This window comes from Vanessa atalanta, chromosome 16 (assembly GCF_905147765.1).
Source record: "Vanessa atalanta chromosome 16, ilVanAtal1.2, whole genome shotgun sequence".
NCBI lineage: Eukaryota > Metazoa > Arthropoda > Insecta > Lepidoptera > Nymphalidae > Vanessa > Vanessa atalanta.
Window position 1 is genome coordinate 7,638,599 of NC_061886.1, and position 16,691 is coordinate 7,655,289.

The 16,691-nt window shown below is 34.2% G+C and overlaps 1 protein-coding gene across 1 annotated transcript in view; it reads left to right on the forward strand.

Moving 5' to 3' along the window:
* The window catches only part of LOC125069796 (estradiol 17-beta-dehydrogenase 11-like), a 50,647-nt gene extending 34,326 nt beyond the window's left edge, over positions 1–16,321 (forward strand). The window contains exons 3-7 of the mRNA XM_047679374.1: positions 2,628–2,752; positions 4,030–4,140; positions 5,407–5,654; positions 6,400–6,516; positions 13,921–16,321. Of these exons, the coding sequence (XP_047535330.1) occupies positions 2,628–2,752; positions 4,030–4,140; positions 5,407–5,654; positions 6,400–6,516; positions 13,921–14,104 (785 nt within the window). The 3' untranslated portion in view covers positions 14,105–16,321. The remainder of the gene's footprint in view (positions 1–2,627; positions 2,753–4,029; positions 4,141–5,406; positions 5,655–6,399; positions 6,517–13,920) is intronic.
* Positions 16,322–16,691: the final 370 nt, after the last annotated feature.

Genomic DNA, 16,691 nt, shown 5'->3' on the forward strand with positions numbered 1-16,691 from the left:
ACCCATAATAGATTAATTTATCGAATACGCATGGAAATAAATACCTAACAATAACTCAAATAAATCCATTCACAATTTTCTCAGAACTATTTTTATAACTAAATAGCGCATTATAAAATATATTTACTTTTTAAGATATTGTTTCTACTTTAAATAAGACAACTTAGAAAACTATAGTGTACTAAGAAAAACAATAGTAAAAATTTTATGATTATTTTGTTGGATTTTATTAAGTCACAATCTTTACCCGTTGGTTTATTATGTTGCCGTTACTATAATTCAACTTCGTAATGAGAAATACCGTTGGTTCACATTACGAAGGAAACAGAGAAAACTTCGATAATACCTATCTTAGTATTTCAAACGTAAAGATAAGTATTTCTGGGTTTATCACTGTTTAATGAATTTTCTGTACTATTTGTCTCGTTTACCGGTTTACCGTATAACTATAGAAAAATACGTAGAAGTCACGAGTTTAATCAAACAAGTAATTAAAAAAAGGACTCTGGCTTTCTTAAAAAATATATATTTTGCTTGATTTCTTAAAGGAAAATTGTATTCATTGTAGTTTATCACGATCATATAAGTTAAATACTGTTTTCAACTTTCTGCTACTTATAGGAAGGTAAATTAAACTAAGCAGCTACCATTTTCTATTATCATTATTATTGTTGTTTAAAAGTTATTTTAACATTAAAAAAATTGGAAATGGTATGACCTTGTCGACCTTTAATGACTCTATCAATGTCAAAATATATTTACAGGTTCAAGAGACATAACCTGTTGTTATCATGACGTCATCAAGATATATTGTCTATGACCGAAAGTATCACCCTTAGGCGATGCATTTGCACGTGTGCATTCCTGAATAAATTAAAAACAAAAGTTATTTTAAATAACATGTCATGGCTCTTTTTATTTCATTGTGTATATACACAACTATAAATAATATATATTAAAAAATGGTTAAGTTTGTCAGGTGATAAATACAATATAATCTGCTATAAAACGAAAAGAACGCGGACGGCTAGTTATAAAATACAATTAACAGTTTACAGTGTTTCCAGGAAATACCTTTTTAGTAAATCCTAATTAAGAAAATATAAGTATAGGTATATCGGATAAACTTTCAAGATATCAAGTTTATTTTATTAAATGTGAAATATCAGTTTCGATTAGTTTCTCATGACTTGTTGTACAGATTATTATTTTTTAGTTTTTAAATAGCATTGTAGAAAAAAAACTTATTATTTTCTTAAACGTTTAACGTATTTCCTGCTAATTTTGTCACTTCGACGCTAATTTTTTTATCGTGTTAATAATTTGAAAATGTATTATAATATTTAATATCTATCTCTTCTATAGTCACTGAAGTGCTATACATATAACCGACGTTTATTTATTAATAAATATTTATAACGCTACAAATATTTCACTACAAATAGAGATGGTTTAACAATAGATTCGTTAATAAAACAAATTTGACTGGCAATGATTGTTGCCCCTATAACCGACGATGCTAATCCCAATGTGGAACTTTTCCGCAATTTATTAAATACTAATTTTAGGCTTAAATTTTTAAAACAAGTATAATAACATCTGTTAATGTCTCCTTCCTAGGCAAACGCCCTTTATCTCAACCTCCTCAATTGTTTTTATTAAATTACGTTACAAAAAATAATACTTTAATAAGTATTATTTTTATATACTTTAATAAGTATTATTTTTTGTAACATATTAATAATATATTTTTTGTTCTTTTTATACGATTTTTTTAAATGAACATCAATTTCAACACTATCTTAAGTAAAAAATTCGATCAATGTTCTTTCAAAAATATAAAGTGTAGATGACCTTGGATAAAAGCGCCATCGTCGTCCCATGAGACCGGATTTTACACATCTTATAATAGGTGTTTTTTTTTCTGTTCTGTTTTTATAACGTACAAAAAATAACCCCACAGCTATAAACATGTTTTTGGTAGCAAGTAATTCATTACTCATATATTAATTTGAAAAATATATAATAAAGAAATAGGTATACTTAGACATTTGTTTTACTAGAATAATTAAGTTAAAATTCAATGCATGAGAATGATATATAAAATAATAAAAAACGTACAAAAACAAAATAAATGTGCATATTTTGTGAAATCTTTTGGAAATTACATATGTAATTCGTTGAAGCGTTTTGGGGCGGTAACAAAATATACTCAATAGCTCAGACTAGGAAGGTCCGTATAATAGGTACTATTATTATTTTATAGCATTAGCATTAGCATTTTAGCATTAGCAGCCCGTAAATGTCCCACTGCTGGGATAAAGGCCTCCTCTCCCTTTGAGGAGAAGGCTTGGAGCATATTCCACCACGCTGCTCCAATGCGGGTTGGCGGAATACACATGTGGCAGAATTTCGTTGAAATTAGACACATGCAGGTTTCCTCACGATGTTTTCCTTCACCGCCGAGCACGAGATGAATTATAAACACAAATTAAGCACATGAAATTTCAGTGGTGCCTGCCTGGGTTTGAACCCGAAATCATCGGTTAAGATGCACGCGTTCTAACCACTGGGCCATCTCGGCTCTCAATTTTATATTGTCTAACAAAATCAATTTATTGTTTTAGGGTTAGAAGACACTGAGAAACTAGTCAAGGGATTAGGCGGGAAGTGTTTTGGGTATGTGGTAGATCTCGCCAGCAGAGACGATATCTACCAGGTCGCGAAGAAAGTCGAAAAGGAAGTCGGCAGGGTAAGTAAACATAAATGAGTTTGCTGAATGAATATGAGTGTGTAATTACATTCTTTTGCTTATTTATGTGAAATTGTGTGTGACTTTACCATCGGAAACAGTTAATGACCAGAAAATATTCAATACGTACAGTGTAGCAGCTAATTTATTACATCCAATTTTCTGTACTCCTCTTTATTGTTTACAATATAAGTGGTATTTGTATTTTTAATACCGACGTCATCGCCGTCTTTAAATAATTTAAATTATAAAAACCCACGAATCATGCATAAAATTATGACTTATTATTCTGCTATAAGGAAGTATTGATAAAAGAGTATAGTAAGAAGTGAATTTGTAAATAAAGTAATCATGACTGCTTCCTAAAGTATTCTTGACATAGTCAAAAATTGGAACTTTTTTTCAAAGAAGTATTTACTTAGCATTTTAACTGTTCGTACACTTATTTAAAAAATAAATTATTTTTAAGCACAACAAGAAGATTAATATTTCATATTTAAATTACCTAAAGTCAAATAAATATAAAAAAATATAAATACAATCCCATTACTTTTTTTTACATTATATGTGACTAATACATACGTCGCATTAAAGCGTTCATAAATTTATTTATTTTATTGTTATATGTTATTAATATGTTCAATTTATTTTATCAAAAGCTTAATATTTATTCAGTGATAATTTTAATTGCCATTTTGCTAGTTAACATTATTTTATTTATTCAAATAAGCCATGCTGTGTATTACATCATAATATTAATTTACATAACGCCAAAAAAATATTGTGCGAATGAAACAACTACTAAAAAGATTTTTCTAGAAGTGACCATGATCAATAAAATAACGAAGTCGTCGACCTTATAGTATGATTAAAATTTATCATTTATAAAAATATATTGAATTCGCTTTACCTCGGAAGATATCATTTAAACATTAAACGGAATTGAAAATATTTTTTAATTAAAATTTGCCGTTACAGTACCAATAATTTCCCATTTTATTATATTTTTAAATCATTCGCATTTACAAGCAAAAAATAGCATATTTCGACTTATGCCATCTCGAATGATGTAATATGCTACCTTTAACTATAGCTTGAACTGTTCTAAAATAGAATTTCCCTATCAGGTAGCTATGTACCTTTTGAAGGATTCTCTGGCGTTAGAAAAAGTTACCCTGAGTTACATAGTACCTATTGTGCATGCCACGATTTTCGTTGCCATGTCTTTTAAATATAAATATTCATTTATTTTTTTAAATTATTTCGTTTTACTTTAGGTAACATTACTCATCAACAATGCTGGAGTAGTGTCTGGCCAATATCTGCTAGACACGCCGGACCATCTCATACAAAGAACGTTTGACGTCAACATCTTGGCGCATTTCTGGGTACGTTTAATTTTTTCATACACAAACAAAAAAATGCATTCACACTTTGTATATGTTCAAACCCGCTAGCGGCAAGAATACATGAATTTTAACAAAAAATTGTGGGTTCAATTTTCACATGGGTGGTTTTCGCTGGTTGTCCAATTTTTCTCAATAATTCATCTCGTGAAGAATTGATGACATTGTGAAGAAATCTACTTGTGTCGGATGTAAATCTGTTACACGTGCAACTCTCAATCCACGTTGTTGCAGCGTTTGTGGAAAATGCTTCAAAATAATTATACAATATGATGAATACTTAATCAAAACTGTAGCAAGAAATATCGAAATTAAAAAATGTTTTATTTTCTTCTTCTTTCTTTTATTTAAATTCAAATTCAAGTTTAATATTTTATAACTTTTTCTTGGGAGTAGAGATTTGTGCAAACCTGTTTGGGTAGGTATCACCCACATCAGATATTTTACCGCCAAACAGCAATACTTAGTAAGTAGTAGTAATTGTTGTTTTCCGGCTTGAAGGGTGAGTCTGTGTAACTACAGACTATATATATAAAATCTTAACGGTAACCATCGGGCAAAAGAGGCCACCTGATGAGCCATTAGCCAGTCCATCTGCCTATAACATTAAAAAACTCATATGCTATTAAGTGAAGAGTCAGATCGACATTGAAAGCAACAATTACAAATTATTTTATCTGTTTATAGCGACCGTAAAGCTTTACAGCTAGTATTTCACCATGACCTGATTGGTAGAAAATAAAATAGTAAACATGTGCATAAACCATATAGCGTTATAGGACTAGTTTGTAGTAGTATACTACTGAATTTAATATTAGAATGATCATGATGACCTCCCAGCCAATTTTAAATGCGGTTATCTTAGTCAAGGGATTAAGTGGCCTAGTCCCTGCACTGGAAATATTGCAGTGGATTAGTAGTTACAAATACAAGTGCAATCCCCCTCACAATCGTAAACAGATGGACTCAAATCCTAAGAGTTCAGGCACGAGAACAACAGACCTGGACCTTGCGATTAAGAACCTTAAGCTAGCGAGGACTTCTTTAATAGAATACTTCAATTATGTCTTACGTAATATTTGAACATGTTCTGATATCTTCGCTACCACTACTTAGATAAAAATCTTAAATTTTACTTCGCTACGACGTGATAAATACCTTCAGACAATATCTTGTTCGTTATTTTAAATATAAAAAATAAAATATGTAATATAATACTTTATCTATTTATTCTTCTGCCACTTTCAGACGGTTAAGGCGTTTCTGCCAGCAATGTTGGAACACAACGATGGTCATATTGTGACCATTGCGTCCATGGCTGGACAGGTCGGTGTGGCGAAACTTGTGGACTACTGCTCCTCGAAGTCAGCGGCCTGTGGCTTCGACGAGGCGCTGAGATTAGAATTAGAAGTCAAAGGAGTCAAAGGCGTGCACACGTCACTCATATGCCCTTATTTCATTCGTGCGACCGGAATGTTTGAAGAGGTCAACTCAAGGTGAGATTGCGTTGCAAGGAAATATATATATCTATAGGTCTATACATACGGCCACGTCGACTTGTGCATTGTACTCAAAGTATACTTCGTTAATAATAATGTATGGATAGGTTTCTAGTTTTTGTTACATGTCTGCGATAGCGATCTGCTTAATGATATATATTAAATGTGAATAACGTTACAAACCTCTCTATGTCGTATAAATACCATGTTAATAACAAAATATTTACACAACCTTTGAACAAGTTTATAATTATTTAACATGCAATATATCAACATTGTCCAGTTTGCATAAAATTATTATTATTATTATTTATTTAAAACGAATAAATTATATTTTTAATGTTATAAATATACAACAAAGGAAGATCTATTTTGCACTTTAATAAACCTTTTTATATCAAATAATTAACTTTATCAAAGTCAAAGTCAAAGTCAAAAATCTTTATTCAATATAGAAGTGTTTGCACTTGCTTATTGATTGTCAAAAATCTACCACCGGTTCGGAATTTAGCACCTCGGACCTGAGAAGAACCGGCGAAAGAAACTCAGCGGGATATATTTTTTTTCATTTCATTTTTTTTCATTTCATTTCATTTCATTTTTATAGATGGTAGTATTAAAAATTTAGTTATTTTGTTTTTATTTATAAATAATTATTCTATTATTTACAAAATAACATGCTATATTTAAGTACAAATTGTTAAAGTTCTATCATTGATCGTCGTTTGTCTTCTATCTATAGGTTTGTGCCAACATTGAGTTCGAACGATGTAGCTGACCGCGTCATACTAGCGATCCGCACCAATGAACCTCTAGCCGTTATACCGGCATACTTCAGACTGTTGTTGCCTTTTAAATGGTAAGTTTAAAAATATATATTATTATTCTTTAATAAAAAAATAAACTATATATATATAACTCAGCAAAGGTAAAACAGTTCACTAGCTTTTACTTCTCTGTGTCAACCGATTTCCTTTTTGTTTATTAGCTATCTATTGACGAGTTTTATTTAGTGTTGTCTATAATATAACTATTTATATTTATGGTAGAATTTCGACCAATGAATAAAAAAAAATATAATTTCTTAGTTTTTGTTTATTAATAGTACTTCTATTAATAAACAGAGATCAGTTCTTGCTATACTATAATGTGTTAATATATAGGAAGTCTACAAGCAGTAATCCCCTCTATCTTTAAATTTAGAAGGTTTATTCTTCTTGACTTTTAATAGTTACTTTTAAAATATTATTCGAAGCTATACAAGTATATACCAAATTTCTTATACACGTGAACACAAATGTCTTACACGGTGTAATACATACATCTAAGTGGAAAAAAAGACATTTAATTTGAATTTTGAATGTAGTATACATAGTATAATAAAAATAAAATATTAAAGTTAATATAACAGGCATATTTTTATTCGCGTTTTATTCTTAATTTTCTTACGTAATATTATTTTCGTGGACTAAGTTTAAATTATGGTAATTCTAATTATCATATTACATAACTTATGTAATAAACATTTGACTGAGAATATTCAATGTAAATTAATTCTAAATAAATGCAAACAAACATTCATTATTGACTGCATTGAAGGTCTAGTCACTAGTGGCTTATAAGACTGCAAATCCTTCGAGATTTCAAACGATCCTGTGTTTAAGCGTTCACGGACCGAGCCCAGAGAGTATTTGGCTGGTCTGCGTTAAAAATGGCCGCCAAGACTGAAATTGTCAGGAGAATGTTATCATCATCATTATTATCCTAAAAAAATGCCCGAGCATAATTTTTGAACATGAATTTTTTATAGTTAAAAAGTAGTAAAATTCTTAAAATGTATTTAGTAACGTTCGTGTCAATCCCTGAAAAAAAAACCCTCAACATTGCTATAAACTTCTTTTGTGTTTGAATATTTTTTGTCAGTACATTAAAACTGATAATACAGAAAAATAATAACTGTCGTATATTTTTCTTGTAATAATTCTAATAACATCTTTAACATGCAAGTATATAATTATAAATGATTTAAAATAATTGCTTGTAATTTTGTCCACTATAAGGAAATACAGAGCACGATTATATAAACACAATAATATTATTAAAATGATTCTTATACATGCTTAAAATAAAATGTTATTTAAATATGTCGGATACATTGTCATCGTCGGGAGGGTAGCGAAGACAAAATATTATTCCTTAAATATTTTTTCAATATTACATATTTTAGGATGAGCCGAGATCGCCCAGTGGCTAGAACGCGTCCATCTTAACCGATGATTTCGGGTTCAAACCCAAGCAACACCGAATTTACATGTGCTTAATTATGTGTTTATAATTCATCTCGTGCTCGGTGGTGAAGGAAAACATCGTGACAAACCTGCATGTGTCTAATTTCAACGAAATTCTGTCACATGGGTATTCCACCAACCCGCATTGGAGCAGCGGGGTGGAATATGCTCCAAACCTTCTCCTCAAAGGGAGAGGAGGCCTTAGCCCAGCAGTGGGAATTGTACAGTCTGTTAATGTAAAAAATATATATATATAGGATTTCTGACATTATAAAAGTATCTTATATTATTCATTGTAAAATGAAATCTTTAAGATTGAAATTTTCCTCGTCAAATACTGCCTATTATTACTGGTGAGCAGCCGCTCTATCACCATTCCATGAACCGAACCGAGCTTTTACAAACAAACCACCGTATTGCAAGTTTGAAATTTCAGCGAAGAGTATGTAGTAGATTGGTATATATAATAGTTAGTTTATTTTTCTGTTGGAATTAATTATTAACAATAAGCCTAAGATATTAGGTATAAATAAATTTCAAAATGATCAAATATGATTTCAATGTCTCTCGAATATCCGGTTGTCTATTAAAAATAATAATATAGTAGCTCGACTCTATGCTAATTATCATAGTGTTTTGTTATTCAACAAACATTTTTATATGAGGTCTTGATACTTGACCTAAAACATCAATTAGCAACAATGAGTCAAGGATCCGTTGCTTTGTTGAGACAAGATTTTGCGTGCTCTTTTACATTTGCTTTGTTAATTTTAAAGAAAAATAAATGATTACATTTCCGCTTGAATTTAGTTCATAAGCAATTATTCCAATTTGACACGAAACGGACGGTATCGTAATACATACGTAATTTTTATCATTTTATTTTATATATCATACGTAATGTATATAATATTATTTTGTATTGATATATTTTTTATAAAAGACGTATCTTTTATCATCTGTATGACAATTTTAAATTAGGAATACGTATCCTTAAATCGCGGCTCATTCCTAAACATTCAATACAATAGTAGATTATTAACTAATATTATAAAGCTAGTTAAGAACGAATTGTTCTATTTGACTATAAGTCTAATTTATGCATTATTGTGGGCTATAAATACATATATATCCACATATGTACAAATTTTCAATACGTCGCTTTAGAGTCAGTTTACACCACCGCCCATAGACAAGGGCGCTGTAAGAAATATTAACCATTCCTTACGTAGCCAATACGAACCATAGAAACTAAATTGTTATGTTCCTTGTGTCTGTAGCTACACCTGCTTACTTACTCTTCAAACCAGAACACAACAATACTGAGTGCTGACGTTCGGTTGTAGAATATCTGACGAGTTTTTTTTTTTTTTTTTTTTTTTTTATGTCATAAGGTGGCAAACGAGCAGGAGGCTCACCTGATGGAAAGTGACTACCACCGCCCATGGACATCTGCAACACCGGGGGGCTTGCAGGTGCGTTGCCGGCCTTTCAGGAAAGAGTACGCTCTTTTCTTGAAGGTTCCCAAGTCGTATCGGTTCGGAAAAACCGCCGGCGAAAGCTGGTTCCACAGAGTGGTTGTGCGAGGCAGAAAATGTCTTAAAAATCGCGCTGTTGTGGATTTACGGACATCTAGGTGGTGCGGGTGATATTTGGAATTTTGACGAGATGTCCGAAGGTGAAATTCAGCAGCCGGGATTAATTCGAACAATTCCTCGGAACATTCCCCGTGATAAATTCTGTAGAAGATGCAGAGCGATCCAACATCTCTACGCAAAGCCAAAGGATCAAGCAGATCGGAAAGGGCTTGATCGTCGATAATTCGAGCCGCTCTACGTTGGATACGGTCAAATGGAAGGAGCTGGTACTGGGGAGCACCCGCCCAGAGGTGAGAGCAGTATTCCATGTGAGGCCGAATTTGCGCCTTGTATAGTCTTAGACGATGGGCCGACGTGAAATACTGTCTTGCCTTGCTGAGCACACCAAGCTTTTTTGATGCCAATTTGGCTTTGCCTTCCAATTGACCGCGGAACTGAACGAGACTCGAAACATCAACGCCAAGTATTCCGATACTAGCTGTAGCGGCTAACGGAATGTTCTCGAATCGTGGAGATACGACAAATGGTGTTTTTTTAGCAGTTAACGCGCAAACTTGCGTCTTTTTGGGGTTGAAGTGAACTAGGTTTAGCCGACCCCAGTTCGAGACTTTGTTTAACGAAGACTCGATTTCAGATACAAGTTTGTTCCGGTTTTCTTCGACGTTTTCCCGAGAAATATTAGCACGGCCGGTGTATGAGGTGTCTACGGTGCTGTCGTCTGCATAGCAATGAATGTTACTGATTTGCAACAAGTCATTGATATGCAGAAGAAACAGAGTGGGTGATAGAACGCAGCCTTGTGGAACACCAGCATTGACGAATTTTAAGTCAGAGCATGCACCGTCGACAACGACCTTGATGCTCCGATCTGCCAAAAAACTGGTAATCCAATTGCATAATTTCCCGGGAAGCCCATAGGAAGGAAGCTTCGAAAGAAGCGCTTTGTGCCACACGCGATCGAAGGCCTTCGCTATGTCCAGACTGGCTGCTAATGCCTCCCCTTTGCTCTCAACTGCTTCCGCCCATCTATGAGTAAGGTAAACTAGAAGATCACCGGCTGAGCGACCCCGACGGAAACCGTACTGGCGGTCGCTAATCAGCTGGTTCTCCTCTAGGTACCGCAGGAGCTGGCAGTTTATAATGGACTCCATTACCTTGGAGAACAAGGAGGTGATGGCTATAGGCCTATAATTGGACGGGTCTGAGCGGTTGCCCTTTTTAGGGATCGGATGCACCAAAGCAGTCTTCCAGGAGTTCGGGACGACGCCGAATGCATAGGATTGCCGGAAAAGACGCGTTAAGACCGGCGCCAACTCGGGAGCACAAGTCCGTAGCACGATTGGAGGGATGCCATCGGGTCCACTCGACTTATGAATATCCAAGGAAAGAAGTGCTTTACGAACAGCACTTTGCCGGAATTTAACCTCCGGCATCGTGGTATCACACCGCGGGATTGTTGGTGGTGACTTTCCTCGGTCATCCAGAGTCGAGTTCGCTGCGAAGAGAGAGCCTAAAAGATCAGCCTTCTCCTTCGCTGTATGGGCCAATGACTCACCGTCCTTGTGCAGAGATGGTAAGGAAGGCTGACAGAAATTCCCTAAGACAGCCTTGGCGAGAGACCAGAACGCACGTGTTCCTGAAGGGAGGCGCACCAGTCTCTCGCCAATTCTGCCAATGTACTCCGTCTTCGCCTTAGCAATCACGTTTTTGAAGGACCTAGAGGCAGAGTTATATTCCTTTCTGATTGCGCTGGTATTTACATCACGAGACGCTGATGCGTTAGCCCAGTCTTGGTAGCGTTCCCATTTTCTGCGTGAAGCCGTTTTGCAGAAACGACCAAACCAGGGCTGGGACTTGCCACCGATGGGGACCGCAGAATACGGAATGAATAGTTCCATACCCTGAAGTACCACATCGGCAACAGAGTCAGCAACAACACTCGGATCATCCGGCGAGAAACAAACCTGCCCCCATGGGTAGGATGCAAAGAAGGACCGCATCCCATCCCAATCTGCTGACCTGTAGTGCCACACTCGGCGGCAGCCCACGAAACGAGGTCGTGAGTAACGCGCAACCGGCACTGTACTTCGGACGAGACAGTGGTCCGACGAGCCCAGAGGGGGTTCGACGATAACCTGGTAGCCATCCGGATGGGAAGTCAGCAGAAGGTCCAACAGGGAAGGTGTATGATCCTCCACGTCTGGTATTCGCGTTGGCGAGGGGACTAGTTGTGTCAAATCATATGCTAAAGCGAAGTCGAGAACAGATCTACCCGCATGATCGGTAGTGCGCGATCCAAGCCATTCGGCATGGTGGGCATTAAAATCGCCAAGAATAACGATCTCTGCGGATGGGATCTGCTGCAGTACGGAATCTGTAGCCATTTGGACGTGCTCAACCAGTCGGTCGGTTTCGGCATTACCGCTATGGGACCTATAAAGGCAAGCGTAGATTCGCGGATGGTCGTCACAATCTACACGCAGCCAGATAATTGATAGGTCCTGTCCTTCAAGGCTGCCGAGGCGTCGAGAGCAGATATCATCTCTGACGTAAACGCACACCCCAGCTCGTGGTACAAAGGAATGTTCCAATTTATACCCGGGGTAGGAAAGAAAAGTCGTATCGGCAGGAGAAGATATCTGAGTCTCGGTAAGAAAGAGCAAGGCCGGCTTCGCCGTCTCAAGGTGAAAGTGGACGGCGTTCAAGTTCGAGTTGAGTCCCCTTATGTTGCAGAAGTCCACAGTGAGGGTGGTAGGGGTTGCCTTATGATGCCTGCTCCGCTTACCCCGAACAGTGGCGAGCGCAAAATTGCCCCCCCCAGAATTCGGAGGGCAGCCTGGGCATCCCTGCTCAGGTGGTGTATGTCCTGAGCATGGATGCCCAGAGAGGGATTCTCCACCGCAGTCGCTGATGGTACCCTCCTGGGGTAATGTAACCAAATTCTGCACAACCATCATGTTTAAGGGGGGGGGGGGTATCGGGCCTCCGGGACTCTCACATACCAGACGAAACGCGGTAACATAGCTACCACTTCACGCCGATTTTAAGTGAGAGAGTGGTACTTCCCCGGGCGTGCCGGCCCATTCGGCTGCAACCCGAAGGTATGCAGTGTGGCACTACCACTTACAAAGAGTGGGTGGTACCTACCCAGACGGGCGTGTACAAAGCCCAATACCAAGTGAATAAATATACATAAATGTCAAACACATTAGTATTATTAGAATTAACTCATCATGAAATGGCATTTGTAACCTAAATAAATAATGCGAGTAAAACCACACACAGCTTATATTATATACCTTATACATGCTTTTAGTATTTCCAACTAAGGTCAGTAGTGTAAAAGTATAATATTCTTAAAAAATCTCTAACATTTGTATTATTAAATATTTGAAATTTAATTAAATAAATTGTTTAATAAATTATAACATAATATTTATACTTGAAAACTGACATCAATCAAAACATTTTAATTCGAATGTAGCTATTATGTAAAATAAAGGAAGGTTTGCATAATTTATACGTGCGTGAGATTTCAGCGCTACAATAATAATAATTATTATTATTATTTCACAAGGACAGTCTATATTTATATACAAGAAGGTTAAAATTTTCATATAAGATATCAAGATCCCTATAATTACGTTTATTAATTAAATAAAACAGTTAAATTTTGATTTTTAAAAAATTTGCATATTGAAATAATATAAAAAATACACTTAATATTTCCTGTATTTGTACAATATATACTAAGTTGTACTTACAAAACTGTATTTGTAATTCAACCTGGGAAAATTCAATGTATACATGAATATTTCTTAAATATAAGCAACTTCTAATTTCTATAAACATTTTTGCGTGGGATTCAGAGCCATTGTTTAGTGAAGAATTGCAGGAACCCATTAAAATAAAATGGTCTCGGTGTGAATTTATTTCTCTGAATAGACAACATAATAAGAAAATATTTGACTGTGATATAATAAAATTATCGAGGTTTTTTGTGTCAATTAGGAGAAGCTAGGTTGAATTCTATTACAAGTCGCTGCAACGTAATTCAGTTTCATAAAAACGACCAGTTGCGATAAGGCAGACTTGTACATCTTTCTTGTCTGAAATATATTTTTACTTGGTGCTAAATAAATGTTTTGTTATACAGATTTAAAATATAAAAATTACCGTATTATTAAAGTAAACAATGTTTAATCTAAACCACCAAATAGGAGACATTGTTGTTTTAAAAAGAACTGATAAAATTGATTATGATGAAAAACAATCTGTTTTGCAAGCGTAAATTACATTCATACAAAAATAGTTCCATACAGGTCAAGTTAATAAATATAATGCATAAAGTAATAAATAATAACTAATTTGTTTCAGGATCGTGCCATGGCCGTGTATATCAGAACTGATACGCGGTTTAGTACCGGACGCGGTGCCCGCACCCATGCCTATGCCGGAGCAAAAGCGCGAAACCAAACACATCCTCGCCACGCCAAGCAAATGCGAGTCTCGGCCAATGTCCCTCGCCTCGCCGCCTGCGAGACACGATCGGCAAGTGTGACCGCGACTTTACGTTTATAATATAAAACATTGGAGCAAATGTTGCCTATTTCATTTTAAGCTCTGTACGTTTTATTGTAATATGTTTTGAAATTATTTTTAAATATAAACATGTTATTTATATTTAAAAATAATAAATCCTCATGAAGTTATATCGGAGGATATTTTGATTTTTATCCGTAGCTTGTCCGTGTCGTGGATTCCAAAAAATGAAAGATCTTTCAAAGGCGTTAAATGGATTTTGCATACCTACTTGTAAAGATATTCAATCTCGAGGACCAATCTAGTTGCCTTTATAAATGCCTTACTGAATAGAATAAGTGTAACAAATTGTTATTAATGATATAATCGGAAAGTATATAGGCTTATGGTTTTTGTGATTAACATTTTTATGACGTCAATGGGTGATTTTGTGATTTGATTAAAAATGTTTCAATTTCAATAATTAAAATTAATTATGTACTGTAATTGTGCTTATCTCTCACAAATTAATCTTTTAAGTTTAGTAATATAAATATAGAAGTAATTTCGTTTGTAAACTTAGGGGTACCGTGTTATTAGTCATATTGTGATTTTTAGTTATATAATAATTTGACAAAAATATTAAGGTTTTCTCATACTGTACTATGATCAGAGATGAGACGCAGTTTCCTATTACATCAACTTAGTGTACTACCATCAAGTAATGCCTTGTAACATTGTGTGCTGGTATAAAGGTTAAGCGCGCCTTTGTACGTACAGGAATTTCACGCTAACCCCACAAAATAACAATAAATGATACATTATTAGCTAAAAAAATGCTACGGCAACGGCAACCATTATATGGTTTGGTACAAATATAAAAGTAAACAATATTTGGCTGTAATTAAATAGACATCGATTATTTCGAAACATATATAATTCGATTTTACATGTATTACACCTTATTTAGCATTAGAACATTTTGTTTTCGATACATATTTGTACTTAATAATTGTTTTATAAAACAAATTTATGTGAGTTTTTGAGTCATTCAATTTTACAAATTGTAAATGTTACCAAAATAGATGGAAAAATGGTGATTGGTTTTTTTACGTAGACTTCCAAGCATAAACGATAACGTGTAATTCTATTCCGCAAGAACTCGCCACGTATGCGACTACTGAAATATTGAAAGCCGACCTTATTAAAATAAAATAGGGCATTTTGATGCGATACCTTAAATTTTATCATTATTATTAATAATATAAATGTCGCTTTCAGACAATTCACGATCGTTTTCTGCGGTGAGTTTACTTCATTACGTCACTTTAATAACTAAAATTAAATCGAATTGATTTTACTAACAATATTGTTGATTTATTATCTGCGGTAGATTATAATAATGACATACCTCATTCAGTTGTATAGGTTTCTCGTTATTCTACGTCACAAAGGTTAATCTAAATTGCTCAATTACAATACATACATATAAGTATTGTTTGTAAATATAGTTTTATCATCACTTATACCCTAAATAGTCTTCCGTATGAGAATATGACGATCGTAGGAATGATGGATCACAAGATAACGTGATATAATTGTATTAAAGAGGTTTTACTGTCTCGTATATGAATTGTCTTTTTATAAGTAAGTTTAAAACTTGTTTTGAATTGTATTTTGTTGAGTATCTAAAGGTTCTTTTGAAAATTTTAAATTCGATGTTTGTAGTTTAAGATCCTTGGCCTATGTAAAGATTCATAGTAACTATTACTACGCTTCATTGTACTTACGATACCTCATAACTTGGGCGCCGGGAGATGTATGCAAGGAAGTGCACTTGGTACAAGTTAGCCATTACAGAAAATACACAGAAATGTATAATTATTTCATATCACTTGTAAACTTAAAAAAAATAAGTTTTAATATTGTTATTTAAAAACGTATGTAACAGAAGGAGACAAGGAGAAAAGAAAGAGAGGGATAAAACATCTATCATAAAGTCCAAATTTTTTTAACACCAATGTAGTCTGTGTACTCTATCCTTTTGCTGTGAACAATGTACCGAATGCATTGTGTATTCTATATTTTATAAGTTACATAATTGTATCATGTAAATATGTAGTTGGCACTTCCTTGAAAATAATCCTGCCGGCAATCAAACCTCGTATTGTTTGACTAAAAGTGGTACTCATTATTGTTAAAGGTAAAAAATGTACGGGAAATTGAGATTTATTACGATGAGAAATAAATATGGAAACTAAAATGTCATGATTTTTATTTATTACGAACAATAAAAGGGTAATAAAATTCAGTAAACTTAATGATAGGAACCTATATAATAACATTCAACAAACCCACGATAATCACTATTATACCACACAACTGTCATAAACTAGGGCTATTAAGGTATACCTAACTCATAAAATACTTTGCTACGAGACTAGTAATGGTTATTTTAATTAAAAAATAAATTACGTTGTTATCATTTTTAATTCGCTTAATAAGCGTAACTATGTATACAAATAAACATTCTTATAGTTATTATTAACCGACATTAAAAAAGGTTCCATTTTTACCATAGCTGTTTGAACTATATGATCGATTTTTTAATTATTAGATATTTAAGT